General features: G+C 44.3%; 1 protein-coding gene and 1 long non-coding RNA gene across 2 annotated transcripts; both read right to left on the bottom strand.

The window, feature by feature from the left end:
- Positions 1–603: 603 nt before the first annotated feature.
- Positions 604–2,309, bottom strand: LOC309966756. The gene is made up of 3 exons (XR_014326479.1): positions 2,121–2,309; positions 857–1,095; positions 604–771 (listed from the first exon to the last, which is right to left on the bottom strand). It is a non-coding gene; the product is annotated as an uncharacterized lncRNA (long non-coding RNA).
- A 79-nt stretch (positions 2,310–2,388) lies between these two features.
- ZNF212 (zinc finger protein 212) lies at positions 2,389–18,398 on the bottom strand (the record flags this gene model as incomplete). Its single annotated transcript, XM_082847046.1, is given in 6 exon segments — positions 2,389–4,397; positions 5,200–5,289; positions 6,515–6,641; positions 6,774–7,163; positions 18,251–18,349; positions 18,351–18,398. Coding segments are annotated over 6 exon segments (1,623 nt in total). The 3' UTR covers positions 2,389–3,528.
- Between the last annotated feature and the right edge of the window lie 843 nt (positions 18,399–19,241).

Here is a 19,241-nt window from a genome sequence, read left to right as displayed (position 1 = left end):
CACTTATATGTGGAATCTAAAAATACAACAAACCAGTGAATATAACAAAAAAGAAATAGACTCACAGATATAGAGAACAAATTAGTGGTTACCAATGGGGACAGGGAAGGGGGCAGGGACAGCACAGGGGCAGGGGATTGAGAGGTACAAACTATTAGGCATAAAATAAGCTACAAGGATATACTGTACAGCACAGGGAATATAGCCAGTATTTTATAACTATAAATGGAGTATAACCTTTAAAAACTGTGAATCACTATACTGGACACCTGTAACTTACATGTTGTACATCAACTATACTTCAATTAAAAATAATTTTTTTAAAGGAAATGTATTTTGATCGAATGTAAACTCAGCTAGGGCAAAGACTGTTTTTCTGTACACTGACATACCCCAAGTATTTAAAACAGTACCTAAATAATAGGTGCTCAACATATATTTGTTGAATAAAAGAAATGAACAAGGGAAGCTTTCACGAACTGAGTGCTGAAAAATAAATAGGACTTGGTTCACAGAGAAGGGCAGTCCCCGGAGAGGGAAAGCCTGAGCTGAATTCAGTCGTGGGAAAGTACGGCTTATTGACTAAGTGACGGGAATCCCACTGTGGCAGCAGGAGAGAGGATTTAGTGTGAGAAGCGAACAAACCCAGAGCAGGTTAGGTTGTCCAAGTCTTGAACCTACACTTAAAAGCTTGCTCTTCGTCAGTAGCGTCAGTGCACTGCAAGGCTTTGAGGAAAGCCCATGTCCAATCTGTGTTCCAGGACAATAACCCTGGTAGCAAAAAGGACGTGATTAAGGGTAGGAGACCAGTTAGGTTACTGAGTGAAAACTAGGTGGGCGATGATTAGGCCCTTACCTGGTGGAATAGGAAGGAGAAGATTGGACAGATGAGTCTCTGATGTTTGGCATTTCACTCTTCACTATATGCTGATTTAATCTAACTTGATCATCCCTGTCCTTCAGGCAGTTGCACAGTCTGTTTCCTTCTCATCACCCAGCAGAGCAGACTTTCAATGAAGGACAGTTGAAGCAGGCCAAGATTTTTTGTATCACTTAAAACAGTGTACTCTGTGTACAGAGCATGACCTGGAGATCCTGTTAAAATGCAGATTCTGATTCAGTGAGTCTCAGAGCCTGCCCTTCTACCAAGCTCCCAGGGGGTGCCAATGCTTCTGGTGCAGAGACCACACTTTGGGTAACAAGGACTCAGAATCCAACCCAGACACGAGGTCCTTAATCGTGGTCAGCCAGAAGCAACAGAGCCTGTGGTGGAGTGTGTGAGCACTGAAGCAAGATGGCCTGGTTCACAGCCACCTCTGCTTCTGCATCACCTTTCAGGTCTCTTCCCGCATCTCACGTGGGAAATGGGGTAATAATCGTACCCACCACATAGGGTCTTGTGAGGATTAAGTTCACTTTTATGTGAAGAACTTAGAACAGTGACTAGCACATGAGTGCTCAGTAAACATTAGCCATTATCACACTAGTCTGACGGATTAAGACAATCATTTCCCTGCCTCAAGAACCACCTAACTTTGCTGGAGAAATAGGAGCCTATCTTGTACTTTTTCTCCCCATGATGCGAGGCAAAGGCTGGTCACACTAAAGCACTCACTGGGAGGTAAGAATAGCCAAGGATGGGATAGGGGGTATCTCTAATGCAAAAACCCGCAGGCAGGAGACTGGAGAAGGGGTTTAGGAGAGACGCTCCAGACGTTTTCCTCCATACAATGAAGCTGAGCACCTCTCACGGCGCTGCCCTACGACAGCTTCCCTCCACATTCCGTTTCTACACCGAGATAATCCCTTACCTTACAGCGACCAAGCTCATTTTTATCTATTTATTTAGTTTCTTCTCAACCCCATATCCCACTCACTCCTCCCATGGGCAACCATAATGCCTGTATGTAACTTTTCGCTTCTATGTGTTCTTACAAAGTGATTTGTTTTGTGTACATGTTTTTAATTTACAGAAATGGTATTGTGTTATAGATCTCATTCAACTTCTTACATTCGCCACTCAGCACCATGTTTAAGATGGACCCACACGGCCACATGTGTAGCTAAGCCAATACCCCGAAGTGCTCCCCAGGACTCCTGGTGCACCCACCGTGTCTCACCTGCCCTCTCTACCTCCCAACGTTCAGATGCTCAGACTGCCTGCAGCCCTCGACCACCACAGGTGTTGGTGAGTATTCCCATACACGCCTCTTCTCATCTCCCTAGGTTTAAGGAAGGATGCAGGTCAGGCTATGCCATCAGGCCTCTGGCACTGCTCCAGGTCAGGCACCGCCTCCATCTTGGCCCCAGGAGGGTATTCTTGACAAATGGAGAAAAACATCAAACAGGAGTTTTGTGGGGTTTTTTTTTTTTTTTTTTTTGCTAGTAGTTAAGTTTTATTCTAGGCAACTGCAAACATCAAACGGGACATTCACATAGGACCCAGGAGCCCACTCTCATCTCCCCAAACAACAGTGGGGCAGGCATTCAACACTCCTGAGAGATGGGCATCTGTGTGCTTTTTTTCCACCATTTCAGGAATAGTCAATCCCAGAGCTACTGTGGAAAGTGTGTGATCTGAACAACCTCAAGAAACAACTGGTATAATAAAAACCAACTCAAGTAACGACTGGTATAAGCTGAACAACCTTAAGTAAAAAGTAGTCTTCTATGCTGGGAGGCTGTAGAACCGCAGCAAGGATGGGATGGAAGAGCAGAGAGAAACCCAAACTCAGAGAAGCAGGACCGTATCTCAGCTCCTTTACAGGACCCTTCATTCCCAGCAGGGGTTCTGGGGTCTAACCCTACTACTCTCCTCCTCTCGGTCAGGTAGCCCTGTTCCGGAGTGCCAAGCACCCGCACAAGAGGGAGCCCAGCACTACGGCCCTGACTAAATGTGGGTGGGCTAAAAGAGCCCCATAAGTGATCCCCTCCCAGAGGGCAGGCCCAGTCCCCATGTTAGGAACAACTTCTACAACTCTGGAAATCTAAAAATTGTCAGACTTTTTTTTTAACCAACTAAAATCTAACTCCAAAAAAAAAGGGTCTTCAGAGCACGGTAAGCAGTTCATTTAAATTATTTCTTCTACTTGTTATTAACAAGGAGATGACAAAAGAAGAGCAGCTAGAGGGCTTCCACGTGTCTGCTCGCTCCTTTGGCCCGACTCAACCCTCGGGAAGACCTGAATGCCGGGACGGGCCCTGGAACAGGCCACCAGCCCTGCAGGCTCAGAGAGCCAACCCCAGCCCACGACTATCAACTCGGATGGGAAAAGCAGAGACTTGACAGTGCCACAGAGATGGCAAACTCGGCAGCAGGGTGAAGACAGCAGGAGAGGCCTGGCCCCGACTCCTCCTCTTCCGTGGTTTTCAGGGCAGCCTTTGGGCTCGGCCTGGCGCCTGGTCAAGGGAAAGCAAATCAAAGTGACTCCCCTCAGAAAGCAGTCAGTCCCTGACGCTACACTGTCTCTTCGGGGGGACAGTGCCAGCCCCCTCCGCCTCCCCCAGTCGGGCGAGGGGCCGGCACCCCTAAAGCAGGCCGTTGGGCCTTCCGGGCTCCAGGGCTGGCCCGCCCCGCTCCCGCTGGTGGATCTTCTGGTGCTGCAGGAGGTGCTGCTTCTGGACAAAGCTCTTCTCGCACTCAGGGCAGCTGTAGGGCCGCTCGCCCGTGTGGATGCGCTGGTGCCGCACCAGGTCGGACGGGTGGCTGAAGCTCTTGCCGCAGTAACCACAGATGAGGGCGCTCCGGCTTTTCCTCCAAGGGATGTGGCCGGGCAGGGCGACCAGGCTGTTGGGTGAGAACCGCTCCTGGACCCGGCGGCCGGCACCGGGCCCCTCCTGCAGGTGGCAGCGCTGGTGGGTCAGCAGGCTCACCCTGCAGCTGAAGCTCCTTGTGCACACATCACACTGGTGCAGCTTCGCCTTCCGGGGCTGGGGCTTAAGCTGGGGCCGGGGCCGGGGCCGAAGGCTCTCCTCTGGCTCCGAGGCCGTGCAAGGCTCCCATCCTGAGTGGGTCCGCAGATGTGCGGCCAGCTGCTGCTTACAGCGGAAGATGGCCTCACACTCGGAACATTCGTAGGGGCCAGCAGTGTCCCTTTTCAGCTTCAGGCCCTGCCCACGCTGCTGACCCAGCTGCAGCTGCCTGTTAGACTTCTGCTTCGGGGGGCAGCCCAGAGTTCTGCCACTGCCAGGGTCTCTACTGCCCTCAATGGGCTCCTCTGGGTTAGTGTCTCCGGGACCTGATTCCAAGAGGACAGAACGTCCCTGACCATCCCAGAGCTCAGGCTGCTCCGGGCTCAGGAAAGCGTGCTCTTCAGCAATGCCCGAGAACTCTCCAGGAAGATCCGCAGAGCCGTCCTGCGTGTACTGTATCTCCTGCTTGATCATAACCCCTTCCGCTGCCAAGACAAAGAAGAGCCACAAAAAAGATCACATTCTAGCACCTTTGGTTTTTTCAGAGCTGAACAAACATCTGTGAATTTCAGAAGGGCTCAAATCAAAGTACCCCAGGATCAAGGGAATCAGGATAATTTGAAAGAGGATGAGACAGACTGGGCTGCAAGACCTGAAAAAGTAACCTATACTCAGGTAGAGACATGCTGATCAGAAATCCGAATATGTTATTCTTACAGAACAGTGTTATAAATTCTCTAAGCTTGTCCACAAATTTGTATTCAACTCTGTGGAAAATGGTAAAGTATACATAGGTAACACCTAAGCTAATTTAAGTGTTACAGAGTGTTAAAATAATACATGTGAATAATCTAAAAAAACCAAACAACTGATCCTATAGCTTAAAAATTCACGTATCCAGCTCTTTTCTTCCTGCATATTCTCCCCAAATTACCTGGTTTACAACGGTTTCTCCTGCCCCTTACCCAGTTAGCTTCACTCCTGAAGATCTGACCAACCCTATTCTCAATCTCCAGTGGGTTTTGACTAAGGCCTGTTAGACACTCTACACTGTCTGCAGGGCATACAGAAGTATGACACGGCCGTGAACCTTAGGGACTCCACACAGCAGTTAAGGAGGTAAGATACACATATAATAGGTGAGCTGATGATAATCATAAAGGATTTTAGAACAACTAAATGCCAGGTGAGGTTACTAACAATCAGTGTTTGGCAGTTTAGCAGTGGGGCAGCTCACTACAGGCTGCAGGGAGCGGGCATGGGGTGGAGTATTCTGGAGCCACTCACCTGGGTGGACACCACGAGAGTCTTCCTCCTCCAAGTCACCCAGCATCTCTGTACCCAACTCCGCTTCTCCTTCTGGCTGGCCAAGCACCTCTGGGTTGGAAACGGCACAGTGTGAGCCCAGGAGACAGTACTGGTCATTTGCCGATGAACAAGGTGACCAATGTCAAGGAGCTGATATTAAAACTTCAAAAGATTCAAAGTCACTTTCCCTTAGCAGTTTGGGACAATTAGAAAATTATGGCCAATTCGAGTGATCCATTCAGCTAACTGCTGCCTTCAATGCCCCTTCGCAGCCGTTTGAGGCACAGGTGGTCAGGCTTCAGAGCCCACTGCTTTCCTTCCAACACCACCATTGCCACCCACAGACATGGGCTCCTCTCCGGGTATCTAACTTCATCTGGGCTACAGCACTGCAAGGTAAGGTCAGCACCGCTATCCCCCACTATGACAGACAAGGAAACAGCCACTAGCAGAACACGTGAGCCAGTCGAGGTCACATAGTCCCATCTCTGACCTATTTGCTACTCCCCTCCCCCCCGCTTCGCTCCAGGCACGCTGGCCTTCTTGACAAGGCTCCACGGACCTAGGTGCTAAAAGATTTTGTCAACCAAACAAAATGCATTTATTATGTAATAGCCTATATTTTACATATAAAGATGTACATCTATCAATCGGCACTTCTCATCAACACAAAATGAACACTGGGACCACAAGGACCATCTGTAATTCCAGGTAAACGCCAAGAAACAGTGTTTGGTGAGCCCATGCTGTCTGCCCATCCCAGGCAACAAAGGATTTCCTGTCAAGCAGTCCTAAGTATTAAATGCAGCATGAGGAACCCTAGCCATGTTAAACTCTAAGGCACATGATGACATCTTATCTATTAGTAAATATTATCAAGAACTGACTGGGGACTTCTCTGGTGGCGCAGTGGTTGAGAGTCCGCCTGCCGCTGCAGGGGACACGGGTTCGTGCCCCGGTCCGGGAAGGTCCCACATGCCGCGGAGTGGCTGGGCCCGTGAGCCATGGCCACTGAGCCTGTGCGTCCGGAGCCTGTGCTCCGCAACGGGACAGGCCACAGCGGTGAACTGACTACATGAGCACAGGGAAGAAATACAAAATGCACAACACCAAGACCTTTCCGAAAGTCTTCATAAATTGAGGGCCTGGAGACTCCCATTTCTCAACCTGGCTGAGGCCAAGAGAGGATCCACAGCCCACTAGAATCACAGATGCAGCCTGGGTCACAAGCTACTTGGCCAAGAATTGTAGGATGCTTGAGAGCAAATTCTAGGGAGAAAACTCTGCTACTTACTTAGAGAGACCAGAGTCTCATAGCTGCTTTTCATCGCATTTGTGTACAGCTCCTTCTGCCAGCCCTCCAGGTTCTCCCACTCCTGCTCTGAAAAACAGACTCCATCATTTTCAAGTGACCTGGACACCTGAAATCACAAATGTCACATAGTGAGTGTCTCCTACCAAAGCCACAAAGGAAAAGCCAGCCACTGAGAATCTTCACTAACAAAGGGCTGGGCCCACCCCCTCTGGTCTGACTCTCAACCCTCAAGGCTTACCTTGGGGGCCTCGCCCTTGCTGCCCGGGGGCAGCCGCAGGACCCAGAAGTTCCTGTTCCTCAGCAGGTTCTCCACGTTCTCCAGCCGCCTCTGCAGCAGCCCATACTCCTGCAGCAGGGTCCCCAGCACCGCCCACTTGCCCTCCAGCTGGTTCCCCAACTCCACGGCCGTCTTCTCGCAGTCGGCCAGCTTCTTCTCAGCCGTCCCCGTCCGGCCCTCCAGGCTCTGCAGCCGGGCAGCCTGGGACTCCATCTTCTTCTCCACAGCTTGAATAGCGGCCACCACTGTCCAGAGTGAGATATCTGTGGTCTGCAAATAGGAGCTTTCCTCTGGTGCTTGTGGGGGCAGCGTGGAGGAAGTCAAAGGGGTGGAGCGGCGCTTCCTCCTGTGCTGAAGAACCAGATACGGCGTCAGGCAGTCAGTGTCACTTCCAAACAACAGGTGAAAAAACACAATGGGTCCAGTGGGTCCAGGAGCGCTTACAGCACCTAGTTTCTACTTCTTTTCTTTCTTTTCAATTTAAAAAGCATGTGCGGGGCTTCCCTGGTGGCGCAGTGGTTAAGAATCCGCCTGCCAATGCAGGGGACACAGGTTCTAGCCCTGGCCCGGGAAGATCCCACATGCCACGGAGCAACTAAGCCCATGTGCCACAACTACTGAGCCTGCGCTCTAGAGCCCGTGAGCCACAACTACTGAGCCCGTGTGCCACAGCTACTGAAGCCTGCGCGCCTAGAGCCCGTGCTCCACAACAAGAGAAGCCACGACGATAAGAAGCCCACGCACCACAACAAAGAGTAGTCCCGATCACTGCAACTAGAGAAAGGCCGCGCACAGCAACGAAGACCCAACACAGCCAAAAATAAATAAATAAATTTATTTAAAAAAAAAAGATTAAGAGGCATATACCACGCAGTAAACTAATAAAAGTATGAAAAACATAAAAAAATAAAATAAAAAGCAGGTGCTTTTACATTCTGATGCTGCAAACTATACATCTATCCTGTAACAAGAAAAAGCTGAAAAGAAGAAAGAAAGAAAAATGTATGTAAAATACCACCGTCCAGAAATAAGCTTGGAATTTTGGTGTATTTCCTATAAGTTTTTTTCATCTTTTAACTTATTTCTTTTTCAACAAAACTGCAATCATATTGTACATGTTTTGTTACCTGTGTTTCACTGTCAGCATATTCCGTAAGACTTTCCTGCATCAGTATTCAGTTTTTAAGCCCATTTCTTTCTACTTGATATTTTGGACTATTTCTAACACTTCGCTATGATAAATGATGTAGCTTACATCCACACTCAACTTCACATTCCTTCTTGACTTGTAGCTGATCATGTCAGCCCTGCTAAAAACCTTTCAGTGGCTCCCCACAATCAAGACAAAATTCCTTAGCAGGACCTACAAGACTCACCTCATTCATCTTTGCACCCTAGCAACTAGTATAGTGAAAACACCTACTAAATCCTTCATAAACATTTACTTAAATGACTTGACTAAGTCCTCGGACATTGTCCTTAGACTTCACATTTTTATGGTCTGTCCCAGACAGTAGAAAAATCACTGTGGCTGAACCTCAAAATTACTAAAACCAACACTTGGGAAGTCTTCCTGAACTGCCTCTTGCCCTCACTGTCTCACTGCATGTTCATTTCAGTCCTAAACCCCTGAAACTTCATATTCTCAAGTGTAACAGCATACACTTGATTCAAGGCTGCTTCTCTAACCATAATGAGGACACTGAGAACAAGGCACTGAAAGGAAATATCTTTGAAAGAACTGCTAGGGCCAGAGCTTATGGTCTGGAGAAAGAGGGGACAAGATGAAACCAACCGGCACAGAACTGAACTCTTAAGTTTGGCCATGACCTACTCCAGTTAACCAACTCAGTTCATTATTGAGCATACAGTCAAAAGCTTAAATATCCCCCTTAAAAAAGATTTAAAGGAAAGTTTAATGTAAAAGAAAAATACAAATGAAACAAAAAAATTAGATTACTGGGTAAATTCATTTCATCACATGTTCTGCTTTTAACTTTAAGTCTCTAAGTCTCTAGTTTTTTGGAATCTCCTCTTTCCTTTCTGTGGCCAGCACTGTGTTGCTTTCTAGCACTTTTTCTAAACAGGAAGGTGGGTTGGGATCTGAGCAGAGAAATAACATCTCTCCTCTTCCACATAGTCAAAGGCTAAAAAGAGCAGGCAAGCCAAGGTTCCTCTTTTCTTTTGTTTTAAATTATCTATCATGACAGAAACAATTTGAATGTCCATCAACTGGTGAATGGATAAACAAACAAACTGTGTCCATTCGTATGTTATGGGTTCAATTGTGTCTCCCCAAAAAGGTATGTGGACGTCCTAACCCCTAGTACCTCACAATGTGATCTTACTTGGAGATAGTCTTTACCGAGTAATCAGGTTAAAATGAGGTCATGACAGTGGGCTCTAATCCAATGTGACTGGTGTCCTAGTAAAGAAGGAGGAATACGGACAGAGACAAACACACAGAGAGAGAAGAGACAATGTGAAGGCACATACAAGGAGAAGACAACCACGTGAAAGTGGAGGCAGAGGTTGGAGTTATGCGGCAACAAGCCAAGGAAACACCTGGCACCACCAGAAGCTGGGGGAGAGGCATGGAACAGACTCTCCCTCACAGTCCTCATAAGGAACCAACCCGGTGGACACCCTGATTGCAGACTTCTAGCCTCCGCAACTGTGAGACAATAATTTTTTGGTTAAGCCACCTAGTTGGTGGGATTTTTTTACAGCAGCCCTAGGAAAGACATATCGTATATCAGAATACTCCTCAGCAATGAAAAGGAACAACTTATTGAGACTTGTAACAACATGGGTAAATACCAAAATCACTAGGCTACGTGAAAGTAGCCAGACACAAAATGCTACATACTGTATTCCATTTACGTGACATTGAGGAAAAGGCGAAACTACAGACACAAAACAGAGATCAGCGGTTGCCAGAGGCGGGGATTGGGGGAAATTAATTACTTAGGGGTAATTTCTGGGATGATGACAATATTCTATAACTTGGTAATATGATGGCTACACGTTTTTCAAAACTCACTTAACTACAGTTATGCCGAAGGAGTAAATTTTACTGTATGTACATTATATCTCAGTAAGCAACACTCAGAATGTTAAGGAGAAAATATTAGCTATTATAAAGATACCATAAACAAAGTCTAAAAACAAACTGGGAGAGAATATCTGTAAACAGGATATGAAGTGCAAAGGAAAGATAAACAACCCAAAGATAAAACTGCAACTATAAATAATTTGCGAAAGCGGAAATGCAGGTGGTCAATAAGCCAATGAAAAGACAGCCACATTAGCAGTCAGGAATGCACATACAACCAAGTGAAACCACTTTTCACCCACGAGGTTGAGAAATATGAAAGAAAGGGGCAGGAACAACACTCAGAGCTGACTATGACGTGGTAAAACTGGCACTTCCATAACACTCCTGGAAGGAATGAAAAATACTACAAACTTTGAGGAAAGAAAATATCCAGAAAGTCATTAAAAACCCTTTCACCTAGTAGTACCGCTATGGGAATCTTCAAAAATAAATGGCATTACTGTGTAGTGACATGCATACAAAGATGATTACTGGCAACATTCTCTGGAATAGCCAAAACTTGGAAATAATCTAGATGTCTAATATTTTTTTTTGGCCACACCGCGTGGCTTGCGGTATCTTAGTTCCCCAACCAGGGATTAAACTCGGGCCATGGCAGTGAAAGCACCAAGTCCTAACCACTGGACCACGAGGGAACTCCCTCTAGATGTCTATTAATAAGAGGATGGTTAAATAAATTATGGCACGACCAAAGATGATGTTATACAACTGTTAAAAAGAATGAGTTAGATCTATATGTATGGTTTGGAAGACTGTTCATCATACATTGATAGGCTGTCAACTTTTAGGGAAACATATTTATTCTGACTTCATTTTCCTAAAGAAGAGAAAAGATATGTGTATATATTTCCACACACAGAAAGGTTTGGGAAGGTATTCACCAAACTATACTAACATGAGTCAGCCTCAGGATATGAGAGAGAGGAATTTTAATCTTTGATTATAAACTATTGCTTGTTTGACTTTTTCAATAAACACGTATTCCTCCATAATTTTTTTCTTAAGTTCCATATATAAGAAAATTCCTGAAGGTAGTGAGAAATGTTTTAAAAGTATACTTACACTAACTGTATTTCTAGATTTTCTGGGACAGTCCTGCTTGCATATTGTATCATAGTGTCAGATCATGTATCATACATTGGGCCTGCAGCCATGGTCTGAAACCCATTAAGTACAAGACACAGCCCCTGTTGTTAAGACACCTACAATCTGCTTGAGTAAAACACTGAACAATTAAATAACGCTCTAAAGTGATACTTGCTTAAGCTGGACTAGATGATATTTAAGGTCACTTCTAACTCTGAGATACCATGCCTTACTGAATAGTTTAAAAAAGAATATTTACATAATACATAAAATATATAAAGTAGTGACAACAAATCTCCATGTAACCACCACTCAGTTTAAAAAAGTAATTAATTAAAATTAAATATATATGTATATACACACACATATGCACATGCACACAGCATACCTCGGAGAATACTGTGGGTTCTTAAAGCAAGTATCACAATTAAGCAAGTCACATGAATTTTTTGGTTTTCTAGTACATAGAAAAAGTTATGTTTACACTATTCTGTAGTCTAATGCAATGGCATTACATCTAAAAAAAGTATATACCTTAATTAAAAAATTAAATTTTTTCAGCTAAATAATGCTGACCATCATCTGAGCCTTCCTTCTGTAATATTAACATCAAAGTTCACAGATCACCATAACAAATATAAAAACAATGAAGAAGTTCAAAATATTTTGAGAATTACCAAAATGTGACACAGAGACACAAAGTGAGCAAACACGGAAAAATGGTCGATGACAGACTTGCTCAACAGAGTTGCCACAAACCTTCAGTTTGTAAGAAACACAGTATCTACCAAGTGCAATAAAGCAAAGCACAATACAATGAGGTATGCCTGTGTGTGTGTGTGTGTGTGTGTGTGTGTGTGTGTGTGTGTGTGTTTTATATATATCACCTTTACAGTCCTTTGTGCAACTCTCTGAAGTAACTACTATCCGAAATTTGGTTTTTACTATTAACTGCCCTTTTTCATGTTTGTTTTTTTTTACGTTTGTTTCCAAAAAATATATATTCTTTAAATTTTGCATGTTTTAGGATTTTATATGAACAAGTCACTCTTCTACAACTCCTGGGAATAGCTTGTTGTTGCAGGTGGCTTTAATTAATTCATTTTCATTGCTGTATAATATTCCATCGTGTGACTATACCACAGTTTATTTTTCTATTCCACTATTGATGTTTCCCCATCTCTGTCATTACAAGCAGTGCTATGATAAATAGAATTGTGTCTGGCTTCTAGTGGACATGGGCAAGTTTCCCAAGGGTATAGTCCTAGGAGGGGAATTGTTGGCTCATAGGGTATATACACATCCTGAACTTAAGCAGATAATGTCAAATGTTTTCCAAAGCAGTCATACCAATTTCATTCTTGTCAGAAGTCTGTAAGTATTCTGGCTGTTCCACAGCTTCATCAACATTTGTTACTGTCAAACTAAAATTTGCATCCCTCTAGTAGATCTGAAATGATACCTCATCATGGTTTTAACTTGCATTTTCCTTGATTTTTAACAAGGGATAAGCAACTTTTTTATGTTTATTGGCCATTCAAACTTCCTCTGACTGAAATCTTTAATCCATTTATCTTTTGGGTTATCTGACTTCTCATAGGATCTATGAAGTTGTCTCATACAATTTCTCTGTAAATTCTGTATACTAATCTTTATCAGTCATATGTGTTACAAATAACTTCCCTTATTTGTGCCTCATTTTAAAATTCTCTTTATTATCATTTGATTAAAAGCCCTTATTTTTAATGTAGTTGAGTTTTATCAGTATTAATTCTTTTGTGGTTTGAACTTTTGTGTCAGGTATAAAAAAAAAATCTATATCCCACAATACTGTCTTCTAAACACTTGATAGTTTTGACTTTCACATTTAAGCATTTATCTCAACTAGAACTGAGACAGTATTTGTGTACAGTGCAAGCTTTCATTTTCATACGGAAAGTCAATAAATAGATCTAATACTATATAATGAAAAATCCATCATTTACCCACTAATTTTTTTTTTTTTTTTTTTTTTTTTTTTTTTTTTTGCGGTATGCAGGCCTCTCACCGTTGTGGCCTCTCCCACTGTGGAGCACAGGTTCAGGACGCACAGGCTCAGCAGCCATGGCTCACGGGCCCAGCTGCTCCACGGCATGTGGGATCTTCCCGGACCGGGGCACGAACCCGTGTCCCCTGCATCGGCAGGCGGACTCTCAACCACTGCGCCACCAGGGAAGCCCTACCCACTAACTTTTAATGTTATCTCTGTCATAAATCAAGTTTTCATACATACAGTCAGTCTGTTTCTGGCATCTCTGTTCTGTTCTATGGGTCAATTTTTCTACTGCTTTACCAAAATTACCATCTTAATGACCACAGCTTTTTGATAATTATTGATACAAGTCCCACCTCCTTATTTTACAGGAGTATCTTGACTAATTTTGGCCTGTTGATAGTTTACAAGCTCGAAAGGTTTCATAAAAATATCTTTAGAGATTTTGTTTGGCACTGCATCAAATCCATAGATAAATTTGAGAAGTGACATCTTTAGGATAAAATGTTTCAATTCACACACACAGTATATACCCCTTTTGTAAGGTATTTTTTAATACCTTTTGGTATTTAAATATATTCCATAGGTATCTGTTCCAATCATCAATTGCTATATCATAAATAATCCCAAATTGTGTGGCTTAACACAACAACATCTATTTTGTTCACGAATCTGCAATTAAAGGAGGGTTTGTCAGGGACAGTTTGTGTCTGCCCCACTCCATGTCAAGCAGAGCAAATCATAGGCATGTAGGTGCTGGAATCACCTGAAGAATCCCAAGCCACATGGAGAGGGATGTTGGTGGTGGTGATGGTGATGTTCTGTTCAACAACCCTAAGGTCCCGGCCTACAGTCAGCATCAGCCACCAGAACACACTTTCATTTCTAATGGGGTATTTTTGCCTTCTCTCTTTTTTCACTAATCTCTCTGAACATTGAAATTATATATTGATATGTGGATAAAAAAATTAGTATTATCCTCTATATCTGTGCTGTCCAATATAACAGCCACTAGAAACATGTGGATGCTTAAATTTAAATTAATTAAAATTAAATTAAAAATTCAGTTCCTCAGCTATTGAGCCACATTGCAAGTGCTCAAATAGCCACATGTACTTTGTAGCTACTACACTGAACAGGACAGAGAGAATATTTCCATCATCTCAGAAAGTTCTATTGAATGCACTACACCCTTACTAGTTTTTCTCTGCTTGATAAAATACTAAGGTTGTGTTAAAATTTCTACTATGATAATGGATTTTCCTTGTAGTTCTATCAATTTTTGTTTTATATATTTTGAGACAGTATAATTAGGTGCACATAAGATTAGAAATGTCCTATCAGCCTGGTAAATTGAGTCTTTTACTATTATAAAAGTAGTAGTAGCCGTCTATCTCTAGCAATATTAATACAGTTAAGCCATTTTTCTTTTGATTAGTATTAGCCTGGTACATGTTTTCATATCCTGTTATATTCAACCATTTCTATAGCTTTATCTTTCAGTTGTATCTCTTATAAGCCATTTGCTGAACTTTAACCAATCCTATCAATCTTTGCCTTTTAACTAGAACATTTAGTCCATTTACATTTACTGTAATTGTTGACCTATTTTTATTTATTTTTACCTTTTTTGTGCTATTTACCCCATCTTCTTTCTTGCCTTCTTTTAGATAATTTTTTCTTATTCTATTATCTCCCCTTTTAAATTGTAAGTTATACAGCCAATTTCTAGTCTTTTAGCAACCATCCTAGAAATTACTTACAAAGACCTTTAAATATCTGAATTCTGATTATCTCTTCCTAACGTTTACATCAATGCTGCCACGTATTTTAATTCTGCCTTTGGTTTTAACCCACAAGAGATTATTACTGTTTTATTCAGTCAATAGTTGTTTAGATTTACCCATTTTAATGGATCATCATACTTTCTTACACTTTCACTTTCCACTTAAGATAATTTTCCTTGTACCTGAAGTATATCCTTTAGAACTTCCTTTAATAAGAGTATATTGGTAACAAATTGTCAGTTTTAATTTGTCTGAAAATATTTTACCTTTTTTTTTGAAAGGTACTTTTGCACAGTTTTAAAATATGGGATTACATAGTTATTTTCTTTTAGCCCTTTGATGAAACCATTCTACTGTTGGCTGGCTTCCACTGTTGCTGAGAAGCTGAACTTCATCAGCCTTACAATGGTTCATTTGAAGTTAATCTTTTTTGTTTGGCTGCTTTTAAGAAATCTCTCTGCCTTGTATTCTGTACTTTCACTATTACGTGTCTAGGTAGAGATTTCTTTATGTTTATCCTGATTGGGATCTACGGGACTTCTAAGTATTAGTATTTGCATCAGTCCTACAATATCCTCAGCCACTAGATATTCATCAAATATGTCCTCCAGTGCAGACTGTGTGTGTGCATGTGTGTGTGTGTGTGTGTGTGTGTGTTTCCTACTGGAATTCCAATATGTTTTTCTTCTGGAATTGCAATATCTGAAATCTCTGAAGGTCTAATTTTGTTGCCCATTAATTTTACTGGCTTTTTCTCATAGTTTTTCATCGCTTTTTGGATAACTTTTTATTGTGAATTCATTTTTCTTGGAATTTTATCTGAGAATTATCTGAAGTCTGAGTTAAGTGTAGACTCCTCTGGAGAAGATCTGTGTTTATTTCTTATAGACGGCTGGAGGCTCTACTTTAAACTAAATTCTTGGCTTAAGGTTTCCCAGACACCAAGGTCGTGTGAATTCAGGCAATAAACCCACTTGAGAGTCAACATGAATTTTCAAGGGGCACCTTGCACCCATCTCCCAGCACCAAGGTTTGACATGATTTTCTTTGCAATCACTCCTTGGGGGTAAGAGCTTACTTCCAGTTCACACTGAACGTAGCCCTTTGAAGTCTCAGTTCTATGAGACTGGAGTAGGAGGCGTCTTAGACTCCCCACCCATAGGCTCTGAGTTTTGTCTTCTATTTTCCAGGCCCCTTGAGGTCATAAACACTACAGATGAATGTTCAGCAAATGCCCTCAAAGTTGGCTTCAGAACTCTGCTTACCTCTTAAGCACTCCATTTTCCACTTAGTCTTTGGGCTCCACTTATTCTTTTTTTTTTTTAATTTATTTTATTTATTTATTTTTGGCTGTGTTGGGTCTTCGTTGCTGCGTGTAGGCTTTCTCTAGTTGCGGCGAGCGGGGGCTACTCTGCATTGTGGTGCACGGGCTTCTCATTGCAGTGGCTTCTCCTGTTGCAGAGCACAGCCTCCAGGCACATGGGCCTCAGTAGTTGCGTCACTTGGGCTCAGTAGCTGTGGCATGCAGGCTCGAGAACACAGGCTCAGTAGTTGTGGTGCACGGGCTTAGTTGCTCCCTGGCATGTGGGATCTTCCCAGACCAGGTATTGAACCCAGGTTCATTGGCATTGGCAGGCGGATTCTTAACCACTGCGCCACCAGGGAAGCCCCTCCATGTATTCTCTACTAGCTACATTTCAAATATATTTGTTTTCCCCCTCAGCATTTTTAGTTGTTTTCATCAGGGCACCCACTTGGCCATACTGTCAAATAAGAGGTACAGAATCTTCATCTGAAGATGAGCAAAGAAATATGCTCAAGGACAATTTAAATACGTTCTGCAATGACAGATCCATAAATTACTTAAAGGATAGTTGGGGATTTTGGAGGATCTTTAAGCCTTCTTCTTTTTTTTTTTTTTTTTTTTTGCGGTACGCGGGCTTCTCACTGTCGTGGCCTCTCCCGTTGCGGAGCACAGGCTCCGGACGCGCAAGCTCAGTGGCCATGGCTCACGGGCCCAGCCGCTCCGCGGCATATGGGATCTTCCCGGACCGGGGCACGAACCCACGTCTGCTGCATCGGCAGGCGAACCCTCAACCACTGCGGCACCTGGGAAACCCAAGACTTCTTTTTAACAAGGTCTGTTGTAGACATGTAGGTAACGGCGCTGACCAGTCAAGAAGTACTCTGGAAATTAGTAACTTGTCCTCCTGCCCGACTTTAGTACTACAATTTGATCTTGGGGAAAAGGCAAGTCTTTGACTGGATCACCTTAACTTAAAGGAATCAAAACGAGGTAAATATTGTGATATCATGAACATCTGTGTCTTGTTTCCATAATTTGTTGAAAGCAAACACTGTGTTCTTTAAGTCTTCCAATCCTTCCCCTCTTAGTTCTTACCCACTTCCTACAAGAACCAAATACAATGCACCCAGTTCATGGTCAAGTTTTCACTACAGGATCTCCTTAGCCCTCTATCCTCACAAAGGTCTCACACGATTTTGAAAGTGTTTCTAGATCGAGAAATGCTGCACTAAAAACCAATTAAACTCCATCTACCCTTCCTATAACAAATCATCCTGTATCATTAAAATAACCACCACTTTGTAATAATATGAGAGTGTCAGAGCTGCCAGAAACCTTAGAGATCGTCTAGTAACTAGTCCAACACTCTCAACTTACAGCTAAGGAAAAGGAGGCTTCAAGTGAACAAAGTTGCCTAAAATCACTAAAGTGGATAGCTGAGAGCTGAGTAACGGCTGACACCTAGTTTCCCGACACCGTGCCCAAGCTCCACGTCTTGCCATTCCCTGAATGGGGACATCTGGGGAAGGGGGAGAGGGAAAGAGATCGACAGCTTCACAGACAAAAGCCAACAACTACACAGTGAGATAACACCTGTCCCAAGGAGAGGAAGCCCAGCCTGACTTCAACCTGCGGCTGCAACCCAGGGCAGAGTCTGTAGCAGGAGAGCACGGCAGAAGAAACGAGGGAAACCCATCAGCCCGAGGACGAGCTGGTCGCAGAGAGGCAGAGTCCTGGGGTCCCCGAAGCACCGGGCAAGTTCACTGGCAGTGACGGGGACCCAGGGTTTCCAATCCGCGCCCCCTCGCCAGCCTGGAAACGGGCTCTCTTAGGGCGGGACGAAAACGTGTAGGGACGGTAGCAAATCCAAGAACACGAAACAAACCTCCGAGAAGTTTCTCGGCGAAGGCGCGTGGCACTGGGGCTGTGGCCCGACGCGGAGGAAACCGACAGGGGGAGGGCAGAACTCTGGGGTTGCGCGGGGAGGTCGGCGTTGACCCACGCCAGCTGCGGACCACGGCCGCCCAGCCCCGCACCTCGAAGCCCCGCCCCGGCCGGGGCTCCGCCGTCCCGAACGCGCCCTCGGGTCCGCGCCAGGAGGACTCTTACCCGAGCAGGCGCCGACTCCGCCATGGCTGCCAGTCGCCCCCCAACACCCGGGCCCCGCCTGATACGCCTCGGGGTGCGTGCGGGTCCACTGGGCGCCCCCGGCACCTCCTCGAAGCTGCCCCCAACGCCGTGTTGACACAAGGTGCATTATGGGAGTTCGGCCCTCCCGGGCCAATACCGGCTCCAGCCGCTCCTCCTCACCGCGCGGCATTCCCTTTGCGCCCCCATGCGGCAGGAGGGTGAACAGCACCTCGGCACTCTGAGCCCGAGAGGGACAAAAGGACTCGGTGCTTCCCAGTCAAGTGCATGTTCGGAATTTAAGGCAAACCCATGGACCTTTTTGTGTCTTCTACGTACCCAGCACTCTGGTAGGTGCTTTGAGGGATTCAAAAAAGTATAAAAATCAGACTTTGCTCTGAGGGAAGAACGTGTAATCTGGTTGGGGAAAAGAGATACGGTCCCAAATGGCAAGCAGTTTTATTCCAAAAGTACACCTGTTATTTCACTTTTTAGAAACTAGAAATACACTTCTCATATCAGCAGTGGGTTAGGTGCCCAGGCCAACCCCCTGAAGCTTATCAATGATAGTAATCATGCCTTGGAAAATCCAAGATAGCCCTGATTTCATACCCAGCCCACACGCTACACGTTAAACCATGCATTCTGCGTTTTGGATTGAAAAGCATGGTTATCTTACCATTTGAGTACGCAACACACAACACTAATGCAACATAATTATGTAATTTGTGCCACATTTTCTCTATAGAGACAGGCGATGAATTTCCACTTCGAATGATAGGCATGAAGCAATTCCCCTGAGAGCTAAACTCTTAAGATCAACAGGAAAGTATGTTCACGTGACTGGCTCCTTCTTAGTGTGCAGGGCTCAGTTCAGACCTTACCTCCTCCGAGAGACATTCCCTGTCCACCCTGTCTACAGCCCAACACCCTCCTCCATCCCAACACTCAATCCTGTTATCCTGCCCGAAAT

The sequence above is a fragment of the Leucopleurus acutus genome (assembly GCF_964270905.1).
Source record: "Leucopleurus acutus genome assembly, chromosome: 9".
NCBI lineage: Eukaryota > Metazoa > Chordata > Mammalia > Artiodactyla > Delphinidae > Leucopleurus > Leucopleurus acutus.
Note: the sequence above shows the minus strand (reverse complement) of the source record. Positions and strands in the feature narration are given on the sequence as shown.